General features: G+C 54.6%; 1 protein-coding gene across 10 annotated transcripts in view; it reads left to right on the plus strand.

The window, feature by feature from the left end:
* nrxn3a (neurexin 3a) overlaps nucleotides 1-27,408 on the plus strand; it is a 2,368,971-nt gene that overhangs the window by 2,120,647 nt on the left and 220,916 nt on the right. For 8 of the 10 annotated variants that reach the window (XM_072493615.1, XM_072493593.1, XM_072493594.1 and 5 more), the window contains one exon: nucleotides 1,095-1,408. In XM_072493615.1, coding sequence (XP_072349716.1) covers nucleotides 1,095-1,408 — 314 coding nt within the window. The remainder of the gene's footprint in view (nucleotides 1-1,094; nucleotides 1,409-27,408) is intronic. The other 2 variants (XM_072493595.1, XM_072493596.1) reach the window with 1 other exon arrangement.

Consider the following 27,408-nt stretch of genomic DNA (forward strand, 5'->3'; position numbering starts at 1 on the left):
AACAGGGGTGAAGTAAAAAAGAGCATTTTTAATAAGCTTTCGCCTAGTTTCCCAGAGATTGGAGGATTATTGCAGATAACTGTTTTATAATGAGAGTGCATGACACACCCTTAGATCTAACAATGTCTGAGTGTAAGGATAATTAAATGCCTATGTTTTCAAAAGACAGCATTTCTTTTTTCACCGATGCAGCTGTCTCCATGTCAACCTCCCGTTGAGAGCTTCCTTGAGGATGCGGCGGCTGTACGACGGGTACAAGTTTCGCCTTGGTTACAATGTGGTCCACTTTGTAGCTGCCCTGCCTTGAGTTATACTGCCTGGCTGCGTGTCCCGCTCTGCCGAGGGTGGGAGGCAACCTTCCGGCAGTGGGCAAATGAGCCAGAGCAAACACCCATTGGCCAAAAGGTTTGAGCTTTCACACTACTTCAAAAAGGGTTGTGAAAGTTCCCAATCAGGAGTTCTGCATCAACGGCCACCATAGTGTTGGCGCTGATGATATCAAAATGACAACTTAATGAGGATAATAGTGCACCAACAATTAACGCAGTCACATGACATCCTTTTGCTCACTGTATTAGCGCAGTTGCTAAGATAAGAGAGTTAATGGCAGCATTAAACTGGCGGACTGAGAAAAATATACAGACATATAGAATTGGTTCTCCATTGGCAATTGTAGGCTCTTAACTTCAACTCAAAGTATCTGTCTGTGTACGTGAACTTGTTAGGCTCCCCCTAATTTATTCATGGCTATAATGTAAAGTTCTCACATCAGCCCCAATCAGAGAGATCTCAAATCCTGTAAAGGGAAAGGCAAAAATGAGTTTAAATGATTAATGCTCTGTGCAACGCAGATAAGCTCGAGAGTGAGGCTTTTATTGTCTGCATTGCATTTGTCCTTCCGCTCAACAACTTTCTTGTTTTTGAATGTCACGCTTCAAACAAATTATACGATAGGAAGTCATGTGGAGCCTGAAAGAGGAAATGCATGCTCTTTTGATAAGTCTGCCGTACGTAATGTGCGTTTGCTTGAGCGGACGTGTCGTTGGGATTGCAACCAAGTCAATGAACATGGTAATACCTCTTTTCTTATGCAGGCCGCATGCTGACCATCTTCAATACCCAGGCTATGATAACAATTGGGGGAAAGAATAGGAGCCGCCCATTCCAGGGCCAGATGTCTGGCCTTTACTACAATGGCCTAAAGGTCCTTAACATGGCGGCGGAAAGCCACCCCAACGTCAAGGTCAACGGGACCGTGCGGCTGGTGGGCGAGGTGGCCCCGGTGATTGTCAACCAGCCAATGGCGACGACCTTACCAGCCGAGATGTCCACAACTATCATGGCGACGACCACCACGATGGCAACCACCACAGCCCGGAAGGTCCGCGGAACAATGAAGGTCAACCCGGTAATTCCTCTTATCCGTTGCGAACGCTGTTTCATTTTGTTTTGCTGGGGTAGGGGTGGGGTGGGGGTTGATTTTTAAACTTTTCTTTGGCAGCATGGTATTCCTGTAGGCATAGGGGGAGGCCATTTGGCCCCTGCAGCCTCTTCTCTCATAGGATGAAAACGTGGCTGATTTACAGCTCCACTCCAATTGGCCTCCAAATCTCTTGATAACTTTACCCAACAAAATAATTTATCGACCCCTGTCTGGAAAGCTCCAAGTGACCCACAGCATTCATCGCCTTCAGAGAAGAGAATTTCAAATGGAATACTCCCGGTGTGTTGAAATTTCATCGCCAACTTCTCTGTCTCTAACACATTCACCATTTGTTCTGAACTTGCCCAAGAGTGGAAATAGATTCTCCTTGTACTTGGCCGGGGTTTTCTGGGGCTGCTGAATGCTCTTTCCGAGGGCCGGTGCAGACTCGATGGGCCGACTGGCCTCCTTCTGCACTGTAAAGTCTATGATTCTAGGAATGGAGTTTTGGCTGGAACGCCAAATTTGCCGTTCCCACTCGCAACGGATCCCACCATGGACAAGACTGGAGAATGCAAGTCATAGAGCTGACAGTACAGATAGAGGCTCTTCAGACCATCATGTCTGCCCAGCCATCGAGCACCTATATATCCTAATTCCATTTCCCAGCACTTGGTCCCTTGCCTTGTGTGCTGTGGCATTTCATGCGCTCTTGTAAATGCTTCTCAAATGTTGTGAGGGCTCCCGCCTCTACCCTCCTTCCAGACAGTGAGTTCCAGATTCTCAACACCCTCTAAATCTCCTGCTCCTTCCCTGAAATCTATTCCCCTGGTTATTGGCCCCTCTACTAAGGGGGAAAGTTTCTTCCTGTCCACACTATCTGTACAACTCAATCAGGTCCCCCCTCGGCCTTCTCTGCCCTTAAGAAAAACAAGCTCAGCCTAACCAGCTGCACTTCACAGCTGAAACGCTCCAGCCCAGGCAACATCCTGGAGAATCCCCTCTGCACCGTGCGTCACATCCTTCCAATAATGTGGCGACCAGAACTCCACACAATACTCCAGCTGTGGCCTAACTACCATTTTATACAGCTTCGTAATAACCTCTTTGTCCTTATATTCTATGTCTCAGCTTATAAAGTTAAGTATCCAATAGGCCTTCTTTTTTAAAGATGTTTCCAATTCAGGGGCAATTCAGCATGGTCAATCCACCTACGCTGCACATCTTTGGGCTGTGGGGGTGAGACCCACGCAGACTCGGGGAGAATGTGCAAACTCCACACGGAAGGTGGTCCGGGGCCGGGATCGAACCCGGGTCCTCGGCGCTGTGAGGCAGCAGTGCTAACCACTGTGCCACCGAGCCGCCCCCCCACCCCCCCCCCCCCCCCCCCACCAGATGCCATCTTAACTCAATTATCTACCTGTCCTGCTGTCTTCAGGAATCTTTGAACATGCGTCCCAGGGTCCCTCTGATCCAATGGGCGGGATTCTCCAATCCCGCGGCAGAGTGCCCACGCCGTCGTCAACACCGTCGCGATTTACGACGGCATGAACGGGCCGCTCCTACGTCTAACTCTGGCCCCTACAGTGGGCCAACACGGCGCTGGAGCGGTTCGCGCCGCTCCAGCTGCAGATCCTGCCATGAACCGTGCGCCGCGGGATCTGTGCATGCGCAGTTCGCCGGCGCCAACGAGGACATGGGCAATGGCCCCGACACAACATGGCACAGGGCTACAGGGGCCGGCGCGTAGGAAAGGAGGCCCCCAAGCCACAGAGGCTGGCCTGCTGACCGGTGGGCCCTGATCGCGGGCCAGGCCACATCGGATGCCCCCCGGGGTCGGACCCCCACCCATCCCCACCCCCACAGGCCGCCACCCGACCCTTACATGCCGAGGTCCCGCCCAGAGCAGGTTAGAACGGCGCCAGCGGAACACGGCTCTTTACCTACGGCCTCCGGGCTGGAGAATCGGCGGGGCAGCCGCGCAGAGCGGCCTGCGACCGGCGCCGCGCCAACCTCGCCGGCGCCAATGGTGCCGATTCTCCGCACTGCGGAGAATCGCGTGCCGCCGTTGGGGCGGCGTGGCCCGTTCACGGGGATTCTCCGGCCCAGCCCAAGGCTGGGAGAATCCCGCCCTCTGTACTTCCCAGCGTCCTACCATTCATTCTGTATTCCCTTGCCTTGTTAATCCTCCCAGAATGCACCACCTCACACTTCTCACGGTTAAATTCCATTTGCCACTGTTCTGCCCATCTGACCAGCCGGACTATATCGTCCTGGACTCTAAGGCTATCCTCCTCGCTATTTACCACACCACCAGTTTTCGTGTGGTCTGAGAAAATACTGATCATAACCCCCACAAATGATGAGGAGAGAGTGAGTAAAACAGACTGAGTTTAGAAGAATGAAGAATAGTGTTTGACAAGGGTAGATGCTGAGAGATTGTTACTCCCTGGCTGCGGAGCCTAGAACGAGGGGGCCCTAGTCCAGAATTAGGAGACGGCCATTTACGACAGAGATGAGGAGAAGGTTCTTCACTCAGAGGGTCAGGCAATTTTGTCAATCTCCACGATTCCGAGCTGAAGATGCTGCAGTCTTTGAGTTCATTCAAGGTTGGGATCAATAGATAAAGTGGCACGGTAGCACAGTGGTTAGCACTCCTGCCTCACAGCTCCAGGGTCCCAGGTTCGATTCCCGGCTTGGGTCACTGTCTGTGCGGAGTCTGCACGTTCTCCCCGTGTCTGCGTGGGTTTCCTCCGGGTGCTCCGGTTTCCTCCCGCAGTCCAAAAATGTGCAGATTTCCTGGATTGGCCATGGTAAATTGCCCTTAGCATCCAAAAGGTTAGGTCGGGTTGCGGGGATTGGGTGGAAGCATGGGCTTAAGTCGGGTGCTCTTTCCAAGGGCCGGTGCAGACTTGATGGGCTGAATGGCCTCCTTCTGCACTGTAAATTCCACGATTCAAAATACTGCAGATACTGGAGAGCTGAAATAAAAACAGAAAGTGCTGGAAAAACACAGCAGGTCACCCGTGGAGGGAGAAACAGAGTTAACATTTTGAGTCTGTAGTAGGGTGGTCCCTTTAAGCGAGCAGGCTTCATGGAACACATGACCAGCTCAGCGGCCAATCACATGAAAGTGCGCAAATCTTGACCAATGAGGAGCAAGATCCCAGGCAGGGTGGAAAGGAAGCTGAAGAGTAAAGACCTGTTGTCTTGTGTTCTGAGCCTGTTACTTAACTTCCTTTGCCTTTCATCACCAAACCCCCTTGGTAATTACTGGAAGCCTCCAGTGTCAAAGAACAAAGAAAAATTACAGCACAGGAACAGGCCCTTCGGCCCTCCAAGCCTGCCTGTCTCGAGCCACCAAACTGGCGACGAGGCAAGAGTTTTGATTGCAGCCGACAGTGGTCGGGAATCGAGGGGGTAGGAAGGAGCAGTTGAGAAAGTAGAGAAGCTCCAGCAAGAGTCAGAATCATTTAAGCTGTGATTGGAAACACCGATCATTGGGAAACTAGAGCCATTTGGTCAAGGGGCTGCGGATTGGAGTCAGTACATCAGACGGCTCAATTTTTCTTTACCGTGAGTGAGATCCCCAGGAGACCCGCCATGTTTGGGAGTTTGTGTCCCTCCGATGCAACCGAAAGGAGCGCATTTTGGCACGTTGCCACGCGAGGCAAAGTGCGCCAATGCAAAAAAAAAAACAGGAGCTGCATTGGTCCACAACGCCGCTGAAGATAGTGGAGAAGAGCGCTGAAGGAGAGAATGCTATGCATCGGCTGAATGTAGTCCAATTGAATAAGACGGTTCCAATTGAAATGATCTTAAAGGTAAATTGTAGACCCCTGAAAATGGAAGTCTACACCAGGGCTTCGGTGACCATAGCGGGGAGCAGTCTTTCCAATATCTTTGTGCAGGAACGTGGACTTTTAGCTTGAAGAGTACGACAGCCAAGCATTCAACGTACACCAGGGAAATTTTGAAGATCCTCAGAACAGCCAATATCTGAGTGGCAAACGGATGGTAAGAGGTCAATCTGCCTCTGATTGCCGTGGAAGGACAGAGACTCAGTCTGTTGGGAAGGGACTGGTTATAGAAGGCTAGGCCCAACTGGCTGGAAATCTTCAAAGTATCTCATGGCATCCTCCAAGATGTCTACAGGAGGTATGGAGGCGTCTTCCATAAGGCATTGGGCCAGATTAAGGGCGTAGAAGCCCAGATAGACGGTCAATCTAGATTCCAAACCAAGTTCTTCAGAGCCAGACCAGAGAAGGCTGAAGCAGGGCTAAAGAGATTGGGAGAGCTGGGCATAATCAGGCTAATATCATCAAGCGTGCTCCGTTTTCAAAGTGTGCCTGCTGATAAACCCTGTCCTTAAACCGGATCGTTCAATAAGGGTTTGTGGGGGTCTATAATCTGATAATAAATCAGGCCTCCCAGGTCGACTGGCACCCGATTACCCGAATTGAGGATGTCTAATCTGAGCTGTCGGGGGGGGGTTTCACCTATTCAAAATTGGACCTCAGTCACGCCTACCTGCAATGAGAGTTGGATGAGGAGTCACAGAAATTTGCTACAATCAATACCCACAAAGGTCTCTTCCTGTCACCGGCACTACACCAGAAGAACCACACGGCCAGCCGAGAGGAAGTATGAGTGAGATTTTGCCTAAAACGTGAAAATGTACTTTTCAGGCACACTTAGTATTTTGCATTTATGCGGCAGTGTTGCACTCCTTGGAAGAAAAGGTCAAGGCCATAGGAGACCCGCACCCAAAACTGTCGGCGACTTTAAATCCAAGCTCAGTATGGTCAGTTATTGTGGGAGGTTTATTTTGGATTTAGCCACAACATTGGCACCAGCCTTTGAGGAAGAATCAGTGGTGGCGATGGAGGGAGTCCCACGAGGAAGCTGTCCAGGTCGTGAAGGAAGCATTAGAGTCTTCAAACCTCTTGGTGCATTTTGATCCGAGGAAACGGATCGTGCTGACATGTGACACGTCCCCTTATAGTCCAGGTTTTATCCCACAAAATGGGAGATGGTTCAGAACACCCTATCGCCTTCGCCTCAGGGACCCTTTCTGAAGCAAAACAAAACTATGCCCAGATTGAGAAGGTTGGCGGTTATATTCGGTGCGGACCCTCTGAAAGAAAGAGGCCCGCAACCCCGCCCTATCCTCGTAAACCCCACCTGACCAGCACATCCCTGGACACTAAGGGGCAATTTAGCGTGGCCAATCCACCTAACCTGCACATCTTTGGACGGTGGGGGGAAACCGGAGCACCCGGAGGAAACCCACGCAGACACGGGGAAGAAAGTGCAAACTCCGCACAGACAGTGACCCAAGGCCGAATCGAACCTGGGTCCCTGGTGCTGTGAGGCAGCAGTGCTAACCATTGTGCCACCGTACTGCCCCTCACGATGCCCGAATTTTAGCTCGGCACGTTTGATACAATTGATCTCCCCCCAAAAATCTCTTCTTTTGTTTTTGTTTTTAAATTCAAGTCGGGTTTTTGCACTTTGATGCCTCGTAAATTCAGGGCACATTCGAGTCAGGTAAACCCTTGGCCTGTGCGTTATGTATCAATTAATGAGACTTTCGTGGTTTCAACCACAAGCATTGCACAGGGAAACTGTGATCGCTGCCCTGCCCTCCTGAAAGCACACATCACGAGGACAGACCTGCATTCCTATAGCACATTTCACAAGCTCAGGATGCCCCAGGTAACTTTACAGCCAATGAAGCAGCTTTTTGAAGTGTAGTCACTGGGTGGGATTTTCCGACCCACCGGGGCATGTTTTCAGACTCTCCATTGGCTCTCGGCAGGATTTTCCAGTTCCGCCAATGTCTGCAACGTTTTGCATGGGGGGGGGGGGGGGGAGCCACCTTCGACAGGACCAGAAGATCACACTGGCGAGGAGGGCTGGAAAATCCTGCCCACTGTTGTGATGTCGGAATCGCACCAGCTGATTCGCGCACAGCAAGCTCACACGAACAGCAACATGATGCTGGTCGAGGGATTCTGCACACGATCCTCCTCCTGTTCTCTTTACCTTTTTAGCCCTATCATCTGATGCCCGACCAATTACACTCAAGACGAAGTGATTTCATAACTGAAGGCTTTAATCTACGAGAACTTGTTCCCCAGCAGCTTCGGTACAGAAAGTGAAGGCTGCTGGGATGGCACCGTTACTTATACTCCGCCTGTCAGGGCGGAGCTACGTAACAACAGCCAATGGTAGACTCCTGGGTCTAACCAATGGTCATCAGCCTCTTAGGTACCGCAATACCTGGTACTACCACATTCACCCCCTGTTAAAAAAGAGTCCGGCGGGGGTGGTGGCCAGTGGTAACAGTCGCCTTTAACATGGTATGATCAGGTATGGGGATATCGTGCAGTCGAGGATATTTATAACAGTTAAAGTCACAGCGAAGCAATCAGTCGATCGGGTGGCCTGGTCGTCCTTCTGGAACGTCTGGGCTTCGGTGGTGATTCTGGTGGGGGTCCCGGTGATTGCGACTCCGGGAGCGTGGTTTTGGCCTCTCTGGCAGCTTCGTCACCCCTAGGCGGCGCTGGTGAGGCAAACGGTTGACACGGGGGGGCGCCTGTAGGGGGCGTCGGTGGGTGGGCAGGCCAAGGCAGGAGTGGCGGGAGTACTGACCCCTCCCACTACTGGGGGTGGGGGTGGGGATAATGGTTCGGGTACGTGTGGGATTCCGGTGGGCGCAAGGTCCCGAAGGGAGACTGTATCTTGCTGGCCGTCAGGGAACGCCACGTAGGCGTACTGGGGGTTAGCGTGCAGCAGGTGGACCCTCTCGACCAGGGGGTCAGACTTGTGTGACCGCACGTGCTTCCGAAGCAGGATTGGTCCGGGTGTCGCTAGCCAGGTTGGGAGCGAGGTCCCGGAGGAGGACCTCCTGGGGAAAACAAGGAGACTTTCATGAGGTGTCTGATTTGTGGTTGTACAGAGCTGCGACCGGATGGCATTGAGGGCCATCGGGAGGACTTCTTGCCAGCGGGAGACTGGGAGATTCCTAGACCGTAGGGCCAGTAGAACAGTCTTCCAGACCGTTCCGTTCTCCCTCTCCACCTGTACGTTTCCCCGGGGGTTGTAACTGGTCGTCCTGCTCGAGGCGATGCCCTTGCTGAGCAGGAATTGGCGCAGTTCGTTGCTCATAAAGGAGGACCCCCTATCACTGTGAATGTATGCGGGGAAACCGAACAGTGTAAAGATCCCCTGGAGGGCCTTGATGACGGTGGTTGTGGTCATGTCTGGGCAGGGGATGGCGAATGGGAACCGGGAGTACACGTCAATCACATTAAGGAAGTACGTGTTGCAGACGGTGGAGGGGAGGGGGCCTTTAAAATCCATGCTGAGGCGCTCAAAGGGACGGGAAGCCTTTATCAGGTGCGCCCTCTCTGGCCGGTAGAAGTGCGGTTTGCACTCCGCGCAGATTCGGCAGTCCCTGGTGACTGTCCTGACCTCCTCGATGGAGTAGGGCAGGTTGCGGGTCTTGATGAAGTGGAAGAAACGAGTGACCCCCCGGGTGGCAGAGGTCCTCGTGGAGGGCTCGGAGGCGGTCCACTTGTGCAGTGGCACAAGTGCCGTGGGACAGGGCATCAGGAGGCTCGTTTAGCTTCCCCGGACGGTACAAGATCTCGTAATTGAAGGTGGAGAGTTCTATCCTCCACCGCAAGATCTTGTCGTTTTTAATCTTGCCCCGCTGTGCATTATCGAACATGAATGCAACCGACCGTTGGTCCGTGAGGAGAGTGAATCTCCTGCCGGCCAGGTAATGCCTCCAATGTCTCACAGCTTCTACCATGACCTGTGCCTCTTTTTCGACCGAGGAGTGGCGAATTTCGGAAGCATGGAGAGTGCGTGAGAAGAAAGCCACGGGCCTGCCCGCTTGGTTGAGGGTGGCCGCCAGAGCTACGTCGGACGCATCACTCTCGACCTGGAAGGGGAGGGACTCGTCAATGGTGCGCATCGTGGCCCTTGCAATGTCTGCTCTGATGAGGCTGAAAGTCTGGCGGCCTCCGTCGACAGGGGGAAGGTTGTGGACTGGTTCAGGGGTCGGGCTTTGTCTGCGTAATTAGGGATCCATTGTGCAGAATAGCTGAAGAACCCGAGGCAGCGCTTTAGGGCCATGGGGCAGTGAGGGAGGGGGAACTCCATGAGGGGGCGCATGCGTTCGGGGTCGGGGCCTATAACTCCATTTCGCACAACGTAGCCTAGAATGGCTAGACGGTCAGTGCTAAACACGCATTTATCCTTATTGTATGTCAGGTTAAGGATTTTCGCGGTCTGGAGGAATTTGCGGAGGTTAGTGTCGTGGTCCTGCTGGTCATGGCCGCAGATGGTGACGTTATCCAGATACGGGAACGTTACGCGTAAGCCGTACCGGTCAACCATTCGGTCCATCTCTCGCTGGAAGACCGAGACCCCATTAGTGACACCAAAGGGAACCCTTAAAAATTGATAGAGCCGCCCATCTGCTTCGAAGGCAGTGTACTTGCGGTCACTATTATGGAGGGGTAGCTGGTGGTAGGCGGACTTGAGATCCACCGTGGAGAAGACCTTGTATTGCGCGATCCTGTATACCAGGTCGGCTATACGGGGGAGAGGGTACGCGTCCAGCTGCGTAAACCTGTTGATGGTCTGACTGTAGTCGATGACCATCCTATGCTTCTCCCCGGTCTTTACCACCACTACTTGAGCTCTCCAGGGACTGTTACTCACTTCGATGACACCTTCCCCCAGCAGCCTTTGGACCTCTGACCTGATGAAGGTCCGGTCCTGGGCACTGTACCGCCTGCTCCTGGTGGCGATGAGTTTGCAATCCGGGGTGAGGTTCGCAAACAGGTAAGGCGGGTCGACCTTAAGCGTCACGAGGCTGCAGACAGTAAGGGGAGGTATAGGGCCGCAGAATTTAAAGGTCAGGCTTTGCAAATTGCATTGGAAGTCCAGCCCCAGGAGGGTAGCCGCGCAGAGGTGCGGCAGGACGTACAGGCGGAAATTGTCGAATTTCCTGCCTTGGACAGTGAGGTTCGCTAGGCAGAACCCCTGTATCTCCGCCGAGTGAGACCCGGAGGCCAGGGAGATCCTTTGGTTTACAGGGTGGGTTACAGCGCCTTACCGTGTCGGGGTGAACAAAGCTTTCCATGCTCCCAGAGTCAATTAGGCATGACGTCTCGTGGCCGTTGATGAAGAACGTCATTGTAGCCGTTGCGAGTGTCCGGGGTCGAATTTGGTCCAGTGACACCGAGGCCAGATGAATCAGTTGCGAGTTCTGAACGGGCAGCGTGTAGTTGGCCGTGCTGGGGGCCTGGAGCCCCATCCAAGATGGTGTTGCACATGGTGTCCGGTGATGAACAAGATGGCGGCGGGGATGGACAAAATGGCGGTGCCCACCCGTCCAGCGTGGTGTCCGGGGGGTAAGATGGCCACGCCCATGGGTCGCACATGGCCCTAGGATAGGGGGGTGGCGGTGAGCGCTGGCCGGTCGGGTCCTGAAGGGGGGGGGGTTGCCGCGGCGGTCCGGAGTTCCTGGAGACCGCGGCCCGCACGGGCCTGGCAGACCCCCACAAAGTGGCCCTTCTTGCCGCACCCTTTGCAGGTGGCGGAGCGGGCTGGGCAGCGCAGGCGGGGATGATTCGCCTGCCCGCAGAAGAAACAGCGGGGCCCGGCGGTGTTAGCGGGCCGTCTCGTAGCGCAGGCCTGCGGGGTCAGGGGGAAGGTCTGTGGGGTTGCCGCTGCGGGGTGCCACGCAGCCCAGGGGGCCGCCGCACGGTCGGGCGCATAGGACTGCGGGTTTTTGTAGGCAACGTCCATGGACCCTGTCTGGGCCCGTGCCTCTCTAAGTCCCAGGGTGTCCCTTTCTAGGAGTCTCGGCGGATATCTGAGGAGCTCATACCTGCTACGAAAGCATCCCTGATTAAAAGTTCCGTGTGCTCTCTCCCCGAAACTTGCGGGCAGCCACAGTTTCGACCCAGCACCAGTCGTGCCCGGTAGAAATCTTCCAACGATTCCCCGGGGCTTTGCCATCTCGTACCAAGCAGGTGACGTGCGTCGACCTGATTTACAGGGCGGATATAATGTCCTTCCAACAGTTCAATCGCGGCATCATAGTTCTCTGCCTCCTCAATAAGGGTGTACATCCCAGGGCTGACCCTTGAGCGCAGGAGATGTATTTTCTGTCCTTCTGAGGGGGTGCCTCCGGCCGTCTCCAGGTAGCCTTTAAAGCACGCCAGCCAGTGTTTAAATATTGCAGCCGGGTTCTCCGCGTGGGGGCTGAGTTGTAGGCACTCCGGTTTGATTCGGAGATCCATCCTTCCAGCTTAAATCTAGTAGATTAAATTGATGCGCGATCAATTACACTCAAGACGAAGTGATTTCATAACTGAAGGCTTTAATCTACTAGAACGTGTTCCCCAGCAGCTTTGATACAGAAAGTGAAGGCTGCTGGGACGGCACCGGTTCTTATACTCCGCCTGTCAGGGCGGAGCTACGTAACAATAGCCAATGGTAGACCCCTGGGTCTAACCAATGATCATCAGCCTCTTGGGTACCGCAATACCTGGTACTACCACATCATCCTAACCTTCTATTCCTTCCTCCCTCGTCTGTTAATCCAGCTTCCCCTTCGATGCATCTGGGTTGTTGGTCTCAAACACTCCCGGTGTTCTGCACTCTAATTGCTCCCTCTTGGTAAAGGTATTTCCCCCAAATCAGTCCCTGAGTAACCCTATTTTTTTTTCTAAATGTGTTAAATGGGCCAGCATTTATTGCCCATCCCTGAGGGCATTTGAGAGTCGACCATATTGCTGCAGGTCTGGGAGTCAAGTAGGCCAGACCAGGTAAGGACGACAGATTTCCTTCCCTAAATGACATTAGTGAACCAGACGGGTTTTTAACCACAGTGGTTTCATAGTCATCTTTAGACTTCTAGGGTGTCATTCTCCGATGCCCCGCCGGGTCGGAGAATGGCCGTTGGCCGCCGTGAATCCCGCCCCTGACCCCGCCGAAGTCTCCGGTACCGTAGATTGGGCGGGGGCGGGAATCGGGCCGCGCCGGTTGGCGGGATCCCCCGCTCAATTCTCCGGCCCGGATGGGCCGAAGTCCCGCCCAGAAATTGCCTGTCCCGCCGGCGTAAATCAAAGCTGGTATTTACCGGCGGGACCAGGCGGCGTGGGCGGGCTCCGGGGTCCTGGGGGGGGCGCGGGGTGATCTGACCCCGGGGGGTGCCCCCACGGTGGCCTGGCCCGCGATCGGGGCCCACCGATCCGCGGGCGGGCCTGTGCCGTGGGGGCACTCTTTCCCTTCCGCCTCCGCCACGGCCTCCACCATGGCGGAGGCGGAAGAGACTCTCCCCACTGCGCATGCGCGGGAAACTGTCGGCGGCCGCTGACGCTCCCGCGCATGCGCCGCATTTCAGCGCCAGCTGGCGGGGCACCAAACGCCATTTCTGCCACCTGGCGGGGCAACAAACGCCATTTCCGCCTGCTGGCGGGGCGGAAATCCCTCCGGCGCCGGCCTAGCCCCTCAATGTTGGGGCTCGGCCCCAAAGATGCGGAGCATTCTGCACCTTTGGGCCGGCGCGATGCCCGTCTGATTGTCGCCGTTTTTGGCGCCAGTCGGCGGACATCGTGCCGTTGGGGGAGAATTTCGCCCCTAATCCCAGATTTCTTTTCATTGCATTCAAATTTCACCCCCCTGCTGTGGCAGGATTCAAACCCAGGTCCCCAGAGCATGACTCTGGGATTTCTGGATTACTCGGCCAGCGACAATACCACAACGCCACTGCCTCTCCCTATTCGGCCGCTTCGTACGTCTAAAGACCTCGATCAGGTCACCCTCTCCTTTGCGAAAAGGGCCTCAGCCTCTTGAGCTTTCCTTTCCTGATTCTGGGACCACGCATGTGAATCTTATCGTCTCACACCCTGCCCAGTGATTCCGAGGGGCGACGGGTCAATCAAAACGACGATATTTGGCGATATCCTCCTCAGCTTAGCGTTCTGGAAGTGAGAGAGATGTATGGAACAATTTCGAAGTCGTGAAGTTGCGTTATTATAACAGTATCATAAACACTCTTTTACTGCAGCACTATAAATGTCATGGGATTTGACAAACATTCTCAGCCTGACTGTGACCATTGCAGAAAGACATTCTTGCATCTCGCACTGCTTCCCTCTGAATATTAAAGCCATAACTCTCTGCAGGCAGCTTGTTGTTCCGAAATGAAGGGATTCTGTTTGGTTGATTGTGGGACTTCTGGCACCAATGGGCTTTTCAAAACTTCAGCGTTACAATTATCTGACAAAGTGTTGGTGGTCTAATTAAGGTGCAGCACTAAACTGAGCCTTAATTGTGCCGCGTGAAATACACCTTCAGCGTGCTTGTCCACAAGTCTTTATATAATTATTGTCGTATTAATTATGCAGCAGCCTTCTTGAAAGGTTTTTTTACTGAGCTACATTTTTAGCGCACTTTAATGAGAAATGGGAATAAGGACGCTCTCTTGGACCGCTTCTCAATGTATTCCGGTGATTGTACAAAACAGACATGCTGGTATCTGGGGCTGTGTAACACCAAAGGTAGATGAGATTAAAGATTACCCAGGCGCTGCACTATCTTGACGACGAGAAGGCAAAATGGATTTTCAGTTTATCTTTTTTTTTGAACTGCTGGGTAAAGTGAGAGTCCAAGATGCAAAAATGCGAAACCGCCATGTGGATTGCTTTCATTATGTCATCGCTCAGGCCGCGAACATTGGAGACAGGCTGATTGGAAACAAATGACAAACCTCACATCGCCATGGTTTGCAATCGGTGTGCTGTTGCTTCCTCGTGTGTGTGCGTTTGTGTGTGTGAATGTGTTTCTGTGTATGTGTGCGATTGTGTGTATGTAAGCATGTATTTGGAAGTGTAGTTTTGTGCGTCTGTGTGTGTGGTATTTGTATGTGTGTGTGTGTGGTGTTTGTATGTCTGTCCATGTGTGTTTTTGTGTGTGTTTGGCGTGTGTGTGTTTGTGTATTTGTTTGTGTGTGTGTACCTGTCTCTGTGTTTATTTGTTTGTATGTGTCCGTGCATGTCTGTATTTATGTCTGTGTATGTGGTGTGTGTGTTTGTGTGTGTATGTGGTGTGTGTGTGTGCATCTGTTTATGTGTTTGTGTTTGAATGTGTCTGTATTTATGTCTGTGTATGTGGTGTGTGTGTGTTTGTGTGCGTGTGTGCACCTGTTTATATGTGTTTGTGTTTGAATGTGTGTATATGTGGTGTGTGTGTTTGTATGTCTGTCTGCATGTCCATGTATGTGGTGTGTGTGTTTGTGTGTCTGTGATTGTGTGTGCATGTGTATGTGGTGTTTGTGTATGTGGTGCCTGTGTTTGTTCCTGTGTGTGTTTTTGTGTGTGTGTGTATGTGGTGTCTGTTTGTTTGATTGTGTGTGTGTTTGTTTTTGTGTGTGTTTGTTTGTGTGTGTGTTTGTGTGTGTTTGTTTGTGTGTGTATGTTTGTTTGTTTGTGTGTGTTTGTTTGTGTATGTTTGTTTGTTTGTGTGTGTTTGTGTGTGTATGTTTGTTTGTGTGTGTGTCTGTGTGTGTGTCTGTGTGTGTGTGTGTTGTTTGTGTGTGTGTTTGTTTGTGTGTGTTTGTTTGTGTGTGTATGTTTGTTTGTGTGTGTATGTTTGTTTGTTTGTGTGTGTTTGTTTGTTTGTGTGTGTGTGTATGTTTGTTTGTGTGTTTGTGTGTGTATGTTTGTTTGTGTGTTTGTTTGTGTGTGTTTGTTTGTTTGTGTGTGTTTGTTTGTGTGTGTATGTTTGTTTGTTTGTGTGTGTTTGTTTGTGTGTGTATGTTTGTTTGTGTGTGTGTCTGTGTGTGTGTCTGTGTGTGTGTGTTTGTTTTTGTGTGTGTTTGTTTGTTTGTGTGTGTGTGTGTGTGTTTGTGTGTGTGTTTGTGTGTGTGTGTATGTTTGTGTGTTTGTTTGTGTGTTTGTTTGTGTGTGTATGTTTGTTTGTGTGTGTTTGTTTATGTGTGTTTGTTTGTGTGTGTATGTTTGTTTGTGTGTGTTTGTTTGTGTGTGTGTGTTTGTTTGTTTGTGTGTGTGTTTGTGTTTGTTTGTGTGTGTGTTTGTGTTTGTTTGTGTGTGTATGTTTGTTTGTGTGTGTATGTTTGTTTGTGTGTGTATGTGTGTTTGTGTGTGTGTGTGTGTGTTTGTGTTTGTTTGTGTGTGTATGTTTGTTTGTGTGTGTATGTTTGTTTGTGTGTGTATGTGTGTTTGTGTGTGTGTGTGTGTGTTTGTTTGTTTGTGTGTGTGTGTGCGTGTGTGTTTGTGTGTGTGCGTGTGTGTTTGTGTGTGTGTGTGTGTGTGTGTGTTTGTTTGTTTGTTTGTGTGTTTGTTTGTGTGTGTATGTTTGTTTGTGTGTGTTTGTTTGTTTGTGCGTGTTTGTGCGTGAATGTATGTTTGTTTGTGTGTTTGTTTGTTTGTTTGTGTGTGTTTGTTTGTTTGTGTGTGTCATTTCAGAAATGTTCTGAGGTCATGATACGTAGAATCATCACATGGTTACAGCATATAGGAGGCCATCCAGCCCCTCCAGTTTGTGCCAGCCCCCTGCACAAGCCGCTCAGCTATCCGCCCCCCCCCCCCCCCCCCACACACACACACATCTTGCTTGCCCCATAGCCCCACATTGTTTTCCCTTCAGGTGCATATCGATTTTCCACACGTGACTGCGCAGTGAACTCCGGATCAAAACCATTTCTCTCGCTATCTTTAATCCCATCAATTTAAATCGGTGTCCTCTGCCCCCCAACTCATCAGGGGCAGTTTTCCCCTGTTGACCATGTCCCTGATGTTGAACCCCTCTCTCAAACACTCCTCTTCAGCTTTCTTCTCCCAAGAGGACAACCCCAGCTCCTCCAACCTCTCCAGCTGGCCGAGGTTCCTCACCTGGGCGAACGTTCGCATTAACCCTTTCTGCGCTCCCTGCCGAAAGCCGGAACGTCCTGCCCAAAGTCCAGAATTTCGACGTGATAGTCCCAGCTGGGATTGAACCTGCCATAAACTCCTTGCTTTCATGCTCCATACCATTGTTGTTACAGCCCAGGTCCCACATGCTTCCCCAACCTGCCCCGCCACCCACCGCGATCTGTGGGCATCTACCCTCCCCAGAAATGGGTACTCGGATGAGAGATTTTCATTCTATTGAAACGGACTCCATGTTCGAACTGATGACACGAGGAAGAACATTTTCACACAGCGAGTGCCTCGGGTCTGGAACACCGTGTGGTGGAGGCAGATTCAGTCGTGGCATTTGAAGAGGGTTATTATAGAATTTAGAGTGCAGAAGGAGGCCATTCAGCCCATCTAGCCTGCACCGGTTCTTGGAAAGAGCACCCTACCCAAGGTCAACATCTCCACCCTATCCCCGTAACCCAGTAATCCCACCCAACACTAAGGGCAATTTTGGATGCAAAGGGCAATTTAGCATGGCCAATCCACCAAACCTGCACATCTTTGGACTGTGGGAGGAAACCGGAGCACCCGGAGGAAACCCACGTACAGACGGGGAGAATGTGCAGACTCCGCACAGACGGTGACCCAAGCCGGGAATCGAACCTGGGAGCCTGGAGCTCTGAAGCAACAGTGCTAATCATTATGCTATAATGCTGCCCAACCACAATGTTACCGTGCTGCCCAACCACAATGCTACCGTGCAGCCCAACCATAATGCTACCGTGCTGCCCAACCACTGTGCTACCGTGCTGCCCAACCATAATGCTACCGTGCAGCCCAACCACAATGCTACCGTGCTGCCCAACCACTGTGCAACCGTGCTGCCCAACCACAATGCTACCGTGCTGCCCAACCACAATGCTACTGTGCTGCCCAACCACAATGCTACCGTGCTGCCCAACCACAATGCTACCGTGCTGCCCAACCACAATGCTACCGTGCTGCCCAACCACAATGCTACCGTGCTGCCCAACCACAATGCTATCGTGCTGCCCAACCACAATGCTACCGTGCTGCCCAACCACTGTGCTACCGTGCTGCCCAACCACTGTGCTACCATGCTGCCCAACCACTATGCTACCGTGCTGCCCAACCACAATGCTACCGTGCAGCCCAACCATAATGCTACCGTGCTGCCCAACCACTGTGCTACCGTGCTGCCAACCACTGTGCTACCGTGCTGCCCAACCACAATGCTACCGTGCTGCCCAACCACAATGCTACCGTGCAGCCCAACCATAATGCTACCGTGCTGCCCAACCACTGTGCTACCGTGCTGCTCAACCACAATGCTACCGTGCTGCCCAACCATAATGCTACCGTGCAGCCCAACCACAATGCTACCGTGCAGCCCAACCACTGTGCTACCGTGCTGCCAACCACTATGCAACCGTGCTGCCCAACCACAATGCTACCGTGCTGCCCAACCACAATGCTACCGTGCTGCCCAACCACTGTGCTACCGTGCTGCACAACCACTGTGCTACCGTGCTGCCCAACCACAATGCTACCGTGCTGCCCAACCACTGTGCTACCGTACTGCCCAACCATTGTGCTACCGTGCTGCCCAACCACAATGCTACTGTGCTGCCCAACCACAATGCTACCATGCTGCCCAACCACTGTGCTACCGTGCTGCCCAACCACAATGCTACCGTGCTGCCCAACCACAATGCTACCATGCTGCCCAACCACTGTGCTACCGTGCTGCCCAACCACAATGCTACCGTGCTGCCCAACCACTGTGCTACCATGCTGCCCAACCACAATGCTACCGTGCTGCCCAACCACTGTGCTACCGTGCTGCCCAACCACAATGCTACTGTGCTGCCCAACCACAATGCTACCATGCTGCCCAACCACTGTGCTACCGCGCTGCCCAACCACAATGCTACCGTGCTGCCCAACCACAATGCTACCGTGCTGCCCAACCACAATGCTACCGTGCTGCCCAACCACTGTGCTACCGTGCTGCCCAACCATTGTGCTACCGTGCTGCCCAACCACAATGCTACTATGCTGCCCAACCACAATGCTACCATGCTGCCCAACCACAATGCTACTGTGCTGCCCAACCACAATGCTACCATGCTGCCCAACCACTGTGCTACTGTGCTGCCCAACCACAATGCTACCGTGCTGCCCAACCACTGTGCTACCGTGCTGCCCAACCACAATGCTACCGTGCTGCCCAACCACTGTGCTACCGTGCTGCCCAACCACTGTGCTACCGTGCTGCCCAACCACAATGCTACCGTGCTGCCCAACCACTGTGCTGCCCTGCTGCCCAACCACACTGCTACCGTGCTGCCCAACCACAATGCTACCGTTCTGCCCAACCACAGTGCTACCGTACTGCCCAACCACAATGCTACCGTGCTGCCCAACCACAATGCTACCATGCTGCCCAACTAAAATGCTATCGTTCTGCCCAACCACTGTGCTACCGTGCTGCCCAACCACAATGCTATCGTTCTGCCCAACCACTGTGCTACCGTGCTGCCCAACCACTGCAACCGTACTGCCCAACCACAATGCTACCGTGCTGCCTAACCACTGTGCTACCATGCTGCCTAACCACTGTGCTACCGTGCTGCCCAACCACTGTGCTACCGTGCTGCCCAACCACACTGCTACCGTGCTGCCTAACCACTGTGCTACCATGCTGCCCAACCACTGTGTTACCGTGCTGCCCAACCACAATGCTACCGTGCTGCCTAACCACTGTGCTACCATGCTGCCTAACCACTGTGCTACCGTGCTGCCCAACCACTGTGCTACCGTGCTGCCCAACCACTGTGCTACCGTGCTGCCCAAACACTGCGCTACCGTGCTGCCCAAGCACAATGCTACCGTGCTGCCCAACCACAATGCTACCGTACTGCCCAACCACAATGCTACCGTGCTGCCTAACCACTGTGCTACCATGCTGCCCAACCACTGTGCTACCATGCTGCCCAACCACTGTGCTACCGTGCTGCCCAACCACAATGCTACCGTTCTGCCCAACCACTGTGCTACCGTGCTGCCCAACCACAATGCTACCGTGCTGCCCAACCACTGTGCTACCGTGCTGCCTAACCACTGTGCTACCGTACTGCCCAACCACTGCAACCGTACTGCCCAACCACAATGCTACCGTGCTGCCTAACCACTGTGCTACCATGCTGCCCAACCACTGTGCTACCATGCTGCCTAACCACTGTGCTACCGTGCTGCCGAACCACAATGCTACCATGCTGCCCAACCACTGTGCTACCATGCTGCCCAACCACTGTGCTACCGTGCGGCCCAACCACAATGCTACCATGCTGCCTAACCACTGTGCTACCGTACTGCCCAACCACTGTGCTACCGTGCTGCCCAACCACTGTGCTACCGTGCTGCCCAACCACAATGCTACCGTCCTGCCTAACCACTGTGCTACCGTGCTGCCCAACCACTGTGCTACCAAGCTGCCTAACCACTGTGGTACCGTGCTACCCAACCACTGTGCAACCGTGCTGCCCAACCACAATGCTACCGTGCTGCCCAACCACTGTGCTACCGTACTGCCCAAACACTGTGCTACCGTGCTGCCCAACCACTGTGCTACCGTGCTGCCCAACCACAATGCTACCGTGCTGCCCATCCACAATGCTACCGTGCTGCCCAACCACTGTGCAACCGCACTGCCCAACCACAATGCTACCGTACTGCCCAACCACAATGCTACCGTGCTGCCCAACCACTGTGCTACCGCGCTGCCCAACCACAATGCTACTGTGCTGCCCAACCACTGTGCAACCGCACTGCCCAACCACAATGCTACCGTGCTGCCCAACCACAATGCTACCGTGCTGCCCAACCACTGTGCTACCGCGCTGCCCAACCACAATGCTACTGTGCTGCCCAACCACTGTGCTACCGTACTGCCCAACCACTGTGCAACCGTACTGCCCAACCACAATGCTACCGTGCTGCCCATCCACAATGCTACCGTGCTGGCCATCCACAATGCTACCGTGCTGCCCAACCACAATGCTTTCGTGCTGCCCAACCACTGTGCAACCGTGCTGCCCAACCACTGTGCTACCGTGCTGCCCAACCACAATGCAACCGTGCTGCCCAACCACAATGCTGCCGTGCTGCCCAACCACTGTGCAACCGTGCTGCCCAACCACAATGCTACCGTGCTGCCCAACCACAATGCTACCGTGCTGCCCAACCACTATGCTACCGTGCTGCCCAACCACAATGCTACCATTCTGCCCAACCACTGTGCTACCATGCTGCCCAACCACTGTGCTACCGTGCTGCCCAACCACTGTGCTACCGTGCTGCCCAACCACAATGCTACCGTTCGGCCCAACCACTGTGCTACCATGCTGCCCAACCACTGTGCTACCATGCTGCCCAACCACTGTGCTACCGTGCTGCCCAACCACTGTGCTGCCGTGCTGCCCAACCACTGTGCAACCGTGCTGCCCAACCACAATGCTACCATACTGCCCAACCACTGTGCTACCGTGCGGCCCAACCACAATGCTACCGTTCTGCCCAACCACAATGCTACCGTGCGGCCCAACCACAATGCTACCGTGCTGCCCAACCACAATGCTACCGTGCGGCCCAACCACAATGCTACCGTGCTGCCCAACCACAATGCTACCGTGCTGCCCAACCACAATGCTACCGTGCTGCCCGACCACAATGCTACCGTACTGCCCAACCACTGTGCTATCGTGCTGCCCAACCACAATGCTACCGTGCTGCCCAACCACTGTGCTACCGTGCTGCCCAACCACTGTGCTACCGTGCTGCCCAACCACTGTGCTACCGTGCTGCCCAACCACAATGCTACTGTGCTGCCCAACCACTGTGCTACCGTGCTGCCCAACCACTGTGCTACTGTGCTGCCCAACCACAATGCTACCGTGCTGCCCAACCACAATGCTACCGTGCTGCCCAAACACAATGCTACCGTGCTGCCCAAACACTGTGCTACTGTGCTGCCCAACCACTGTGCTACCGTGCTGCCCAACCACAATGCTACCGTGCTGCCCAACCACTGTGCTACCGTGCAGCCCAACCACAATGCTCCCGTGCTGCCCAACCACTGTGCTACCGTGCAGCCCAACCACAATGCTACCTTTCTGCCCAACCACTGTGCTACTGTGTTGCCCAACCACAATGCTACCGTGCTGCCCAACCACTGTGCTACCGTGCTGCCTAACCACTGTGCTACCATGCTGCCTAACCACTGTGCTACCGTGCTGCCCAACCACTGTGCTACCGTGCAGCCTAACCACTGTGCTACCGTGCTGCCCAACCACTGTGCAACCGTGCTGCCCAACCACTGTGCTACCGTGCTGCCCAACCACTGTGCTACCGTGCTGCCCAACCATAATGCTACCGTGCTGCCCAACCATAATGCTACCGTGCTGCCTAACCACTGTGCTACCGTACTGCCCAACCACTGCAACCGTACTGCCCAACCACAATGCTACCGTGCTGCCTAACCACTGTGCTACCATGCTGCCCAACCACAATGCTACCTTTCTGCCCAACCACTGTGCTACTGTGTTGTCCAACCACAATGCTACCGTGCTGCCCAACCACTGTGCTACCGTGCTGCCTAACCACTGTGCTACCATGCTGCCTAACCACTGTGCTACCGTGCTGCCCAACCATTGTGCTACCGTGCAGCCTAACCACTGTGCTACCGTGCTGCCCAACCACTGTGCAACCGTGCTGCCCAACCACTGTGCTACCGTGCTGCCCAACCACTGTGCTACCGTGCTGCCCAACCATAATGCTACCGTGCTGCCTAACCACTGTGCTACCGTGCTGCCCAACCACTGTGCTACCAAGCTGCCTAACCACTGTGCTACCGTGCTGCCCAACCACTGTGCAACCGTACTGCCCAACCACAATGCTACCGTGCTGCCCAACTACTGTGCTACCATGCTGCCTAACCACTGTGCTACCGTGCTGCCCAACCACAGTGCTACCGTGCTGCCCAACCACATTGCTACCGTGCTGCCCAACCACAATGCTACCGTGCTGCCCAACCACAATGCTACCGTGCTGCCCAACCACTGTGCTACCGCGCTGCCCAACCACAATGCTACCGTGCTGCCCAACCACTGTGCAACCGTACTGCCCAACCACAATGCTACCGTGCTGCCCATCCACAATGCTACCGTGCTGCCCATCCACAATGCTACCGTGCTGCCCAACCACTGTGCAACCGTACTGCCCAACCACTGTGCAACCGTACTGCCCAACCACAATGCTACCGTGCTGCCCATCCACAATGCTACCGTGCTGCCCAACCACAATGCTACCGTGCTGCCCAACCACTGTGCTACCGTGCTGCCCAACCACTGTGCTACCGTGCTGCCCAACCACAATGCTACCGTGCTGCCCAACCACAATGCTGCCGTGCTGCCCAACCACTGTGCAACCGTGCTGCCCAACCACTGTGCTACCGTGCTGCCCAACCACTGTGCTACCGTACTGCCCATCCACAATGCTACCGTGCTGCCCAACCACAATGCTGCCGTGCTGCCCAACCACTGTGCAAACGTGCTGCCCAACCGCAATGCTACCGTGCTGCCCAACCACAATGCTACCGTGCTGCCCAACCACAATGCTGCCGTGCTGCCCAACCACTGTGCAACCGTGCTGCCCAACCACTGTGCTACCGTGCTGCCCAACCACTGTGCTACCGTACTGCCCAACCACAATGCTGCCGTGCTGCCCAACCACTGTGCAACCGTGCTGCCCAACCGCAATGCTACCGTGCTGCCCAACCACAATGCTACCGTGCTGCCCAACCACAATGCTGCCGTGCTGCCCAACCACTGTGCAACCGTGCTGCCCAACCACTGTGCTACCGTGCTGCCCAACCACTGTGCTACCGTACTGCCCAACCACAATGCTACCGTGCTGCCCAACCACTGTGCTACCGTGCTGCCCAACCACTGTGCTACCGTACTGCCCATCCACAATGCTACCGTGCTGCCCAACCACAATGCTTCCGTGCTGCCCAACCACTGTGCAACCGTGCTGCCCAACCACAATGCTACCGTGCTGCCCAACCACAATGCTGCCGTGCTGCCCAACCACTGTGCAACCGTGCTGCCCAACCACAATGCTACGTGCTGCCCAACCACAATGCTACCGTGCTGCCCAACCACAATGCTACCATTCTGCCCAACCACTGTGCTACCGTGCTGCCCAACCACAATGCTACCGTGCTGCCCATCCACAATGCTACCGTGCTGCCCAACCACAATGCTTCCGTGCTGCCCAACCACTGTGCAACCGTGCTGCCCAACCACTGTGCTACCGTGCTGCCCAACCACAATGCTACCGTGCTGCCCAACCACAATGCTGCCGTGCTGCCCAACCACTGTGCAACCGTGCTGCCCAACCACAATGCTACCGTGCTGCCCAACCACAATGCTACCGTGCTGCCCAACCACTATGCTACCGTGCTGCCCAACCACAATGCTACCATTCTGCCCAACCACTGTGCTACCATGCTGCCCAACCACTGTGCTACCGTGCTGCCCAACCACTGTGCTACCGTGCTGCCCAACCACAATGCTACCGTTCGGCCCAACCACTGTGCTACCATGCTGCCCAACCACTGTGCTACCATGCTGCCCAACCACTGTGCTACCGTGCTGCCCAACCACTGTGCTGCCGTTCTGCCCAACCACTGTGCTACCATGCTGCCCAACCACTGTGCAACCGTGCTGCCCAACCACAATGCTACCGTTCTGCCCAACCACAATGCTACCGTGCGGCCCAACCACAATACTACCGTTCTGCCCAACCACTGTGCTACCGTACTGCCCAACCACAATGCTACCGTGCGGCCCAACCACAATGCTACCGTGCTGCCCAACCACTGTGCTACCATACTGCCCAACCACAATGCTACCGTGCTGCCCAACCACTGTGCTACCATACTGCCCAACCACAATGCTACCGTTCTGCCCAACCACAATGCTACCGTGCGGCCCAACCACAATGCTACCGTTCTGCCCAACCACTGTGCTACCGTACTGCCCAACCACAATGCTACCGTGCGGCCCAACCACAATGCTACCGTGCTGCCCAACCACAATGCTACCGTGCTGCCCAACCACAATGCTACCGTGCGGCCCAACCACAATGCTACCGTGCTGCCCAACCACAATGCTACCGTGCTGCCCAACCACAATGCTACCGTGCTGCCCGACCACAATGCTACCGTACTGCCCAACCACTGTGCTATTGTGCTGCCCAACCACAATGCTACCGTGCTGCCCAACCACTGTGCTACCGTGCTGCCCAACCACTGTGCTACCGTGCTGCCCAACCACTGTGCTACCGTGCTGCCCAACCACAATGCTACCGTGCTGCCCAACCACAATGCTACCGTGCTGACTAACGACAATGCTACCGTGCTGCCCAACCACAATGCTACCGTGCTGCCCAACCACTGTGCTACCGTGCTGCCCAACCACTGTGCTACCGTGCTGCCCAACCACAATGCTACCGTGCTGCCCAAACACTGTGCTACCGTGCTGCCCAACCACTGTGCTACTGTGCTGCCCAACCGCTGTGCTACCGTGCTGCCCAACCACAATGCTACCGTTCTGCCCAACCACAATGCTACCGTGCTGCCCAACCACAATGCTACCGTGCTGCCCAACCACTGTGCTACCGTGCTGCCCAACCACAATGCTCCCGTGCTGCCCAACCACTGTGCTACCGTGCAGCCCAACCACAATGCTACCTTTCTGCCCAACCACTGTGCTACTGTGTTGCCCAACCACAATGCTACCGTGCTGCCCAACCACTGTGCTACCGTGCTGCCTAACCACTGTGCTACCATGCTGCCTAACCACTGTGCTACCGTGCTGCCCAACCACTGTGCTACCGTGCAGCCCAACCACAATGCTACCGTGCTGCCTAACCACTGTGCTACCATGCTGCCCAACCACTGTGCTACCGTGCTGCCCAACCACAATGCTACCGTACTGCCCAACCACTGTGCTACCGTGCTGCCCAACTACAATGCTACCGTGCTGCCCAACCACTGTGCTACCGTGCTGCCTAACCACTGTGCTACCGTACTGCCCAACCACTGCAACCGTACTGCCCAACCACAATGCTACCGTGCTGCCTAACCACTGTGCTACCATGCTGCCCAACCACTGTGCTACCATGCTGCCTAACCACTGTGCTACCGTGCTGCCCAACCACAGTGCTACCGTGCTGCCCAACCACTGTGCTACCGTGCTGCCCAACCACAATGCTGCCGTGCTGCCCAACCTCTGTGCTACCGTGCTGCCCAACCACAATGTTACCATGCTGCCTAACCACTGTGCTACCGTGCTGCCCAACCACAATGCTGCCGTGCTGCCCAACCACAATGCTACCGTGCTGCCTAACCACTGTGCTACCGTGCTGCCCAACCACAATGCCACCGTGCTGCCCAACCACTGTGCTACCGTACTGCCCAAACACTGTGCTACCGTGCTGCCCAACCATTGTGCTACCGTGCTGCCCAACCACAATGCTACCGTGCTGCCCATCCACAGTGCTACCGTGCTGCCCAACCACATTGCTACCGTGCTGCCCATCCACAATGCTACCGTGCTGCCCAACCACAATGCTACCATGCTGCCCAACCACAATGCTACCGTGCTGCCCAACCACTGTGCTACCGCGCTGCCCAACCACAATGCTACCGTGCTGCCCAACCACTGTGCAACCGTACTGCCCAACCACAATGCTACCGTGCTGTCCATCCACAATGCTACCGTGCTGCCCAACCACAATGCTACCGTGCTGCCCAACCACTGTGCAACGGTACTGCCCAACCACAATGCTACCGTACTGCCCAACCACTGTGCTACCGTGCTGCCCAACCACTGTGCTACCGTGCTGCCCAACCACAATGCTACCGTGCTGCCCAACCACAATGCTGCCGTGCTGCCCAACCACTGTGCAACCGTGCTGCCCAACCACTGTGCTACCGTGCTGCCCAACCACTGTGCTACCGTACTGCCCATCCACAATGCTGCCGTGCTGCCCAACCACTGTGCAACCGTGCTGCCCAACCACTGTGCTACCGTGCTGCCCAACCACTGTGCTACCGTGCTGCCCAACCACAATGCTACCGTGCTGCCCAACCACAATGCTGCCGTGCTGCCCAACCACTGTGCAACCGTACTGCCCAACCACTGTGCTACCGTGCTGCCCAACCACTGTGCTACCGTGCTGCCCAACCACAATGCTACCGTACTGCCCATCCACAATGCTGCCGTGCTGCCCAACCACTGTGCAACCGTACTGCCCAACCACTGTGCTACCGTGCTGCCCAACCACTGTGCTACCGTGCTGCCCAACCACAATGCTACCGTGCTGCCCAACCACAATGCTGCCGTGCTGCCCAACCACTGTGCAACCGTGCTGCCCAACCACTGTGCTACCGTGCTGCCCAACCACTGTGCTACCGTACTGCCCAACCACAATGCTGCCGTGCTGCCCAACCACTGTGCAACCGTGCTGCCCAACCACTGTGCTACCGTGCTGCCCAACCACTGTGCTACCGTGCTGCCCAACCACAATGCTACCGTGCTGCCCAACCACAATGCTTCCGTGCTGCCCAACCACTGTGCAACCGTGCTGCCCAACCACAATGCTACCGTGCTGCCCAACCACAATGCTGCCGTGCTGCCCAACCACTGTGCAACCGTGCTGCCCAACCACAATGCTACGTGCTGCCCAACCACAATGCTACCGAGCTGCCCAACCACAATGCTACCATTCTGCCCAACCACTGTGCTACCGTGCTGCCCAACCACAATGCTACCGTGCTGCCCAACCACTGTGCTACCGTGCTGCCCAACCACAATGCTACCATTCTGCCCAACCACTGTGCTACCGTGCTGCCCAACCACAATGCTACCGTTCGGCCCAACCACT

The sequence above is a fragment of the Scyliorhinus torazame genome, chromosome 2 (genome assembly GCF_047496885.1).
Source record: "Scyliorhinus torazame isolate Kashiwa2021f chromosome 2, sScyTor2.1, whole genome shotgun sequence".
Taxonomy (NCBI): domain Eukaryota; kingdom Metazoa; phylum Chordata; class Chondrichthyes; order Carcharhiniformes; family Scyliorhinidae; genus Scyliorhinus; species Scyliorhinus torazame.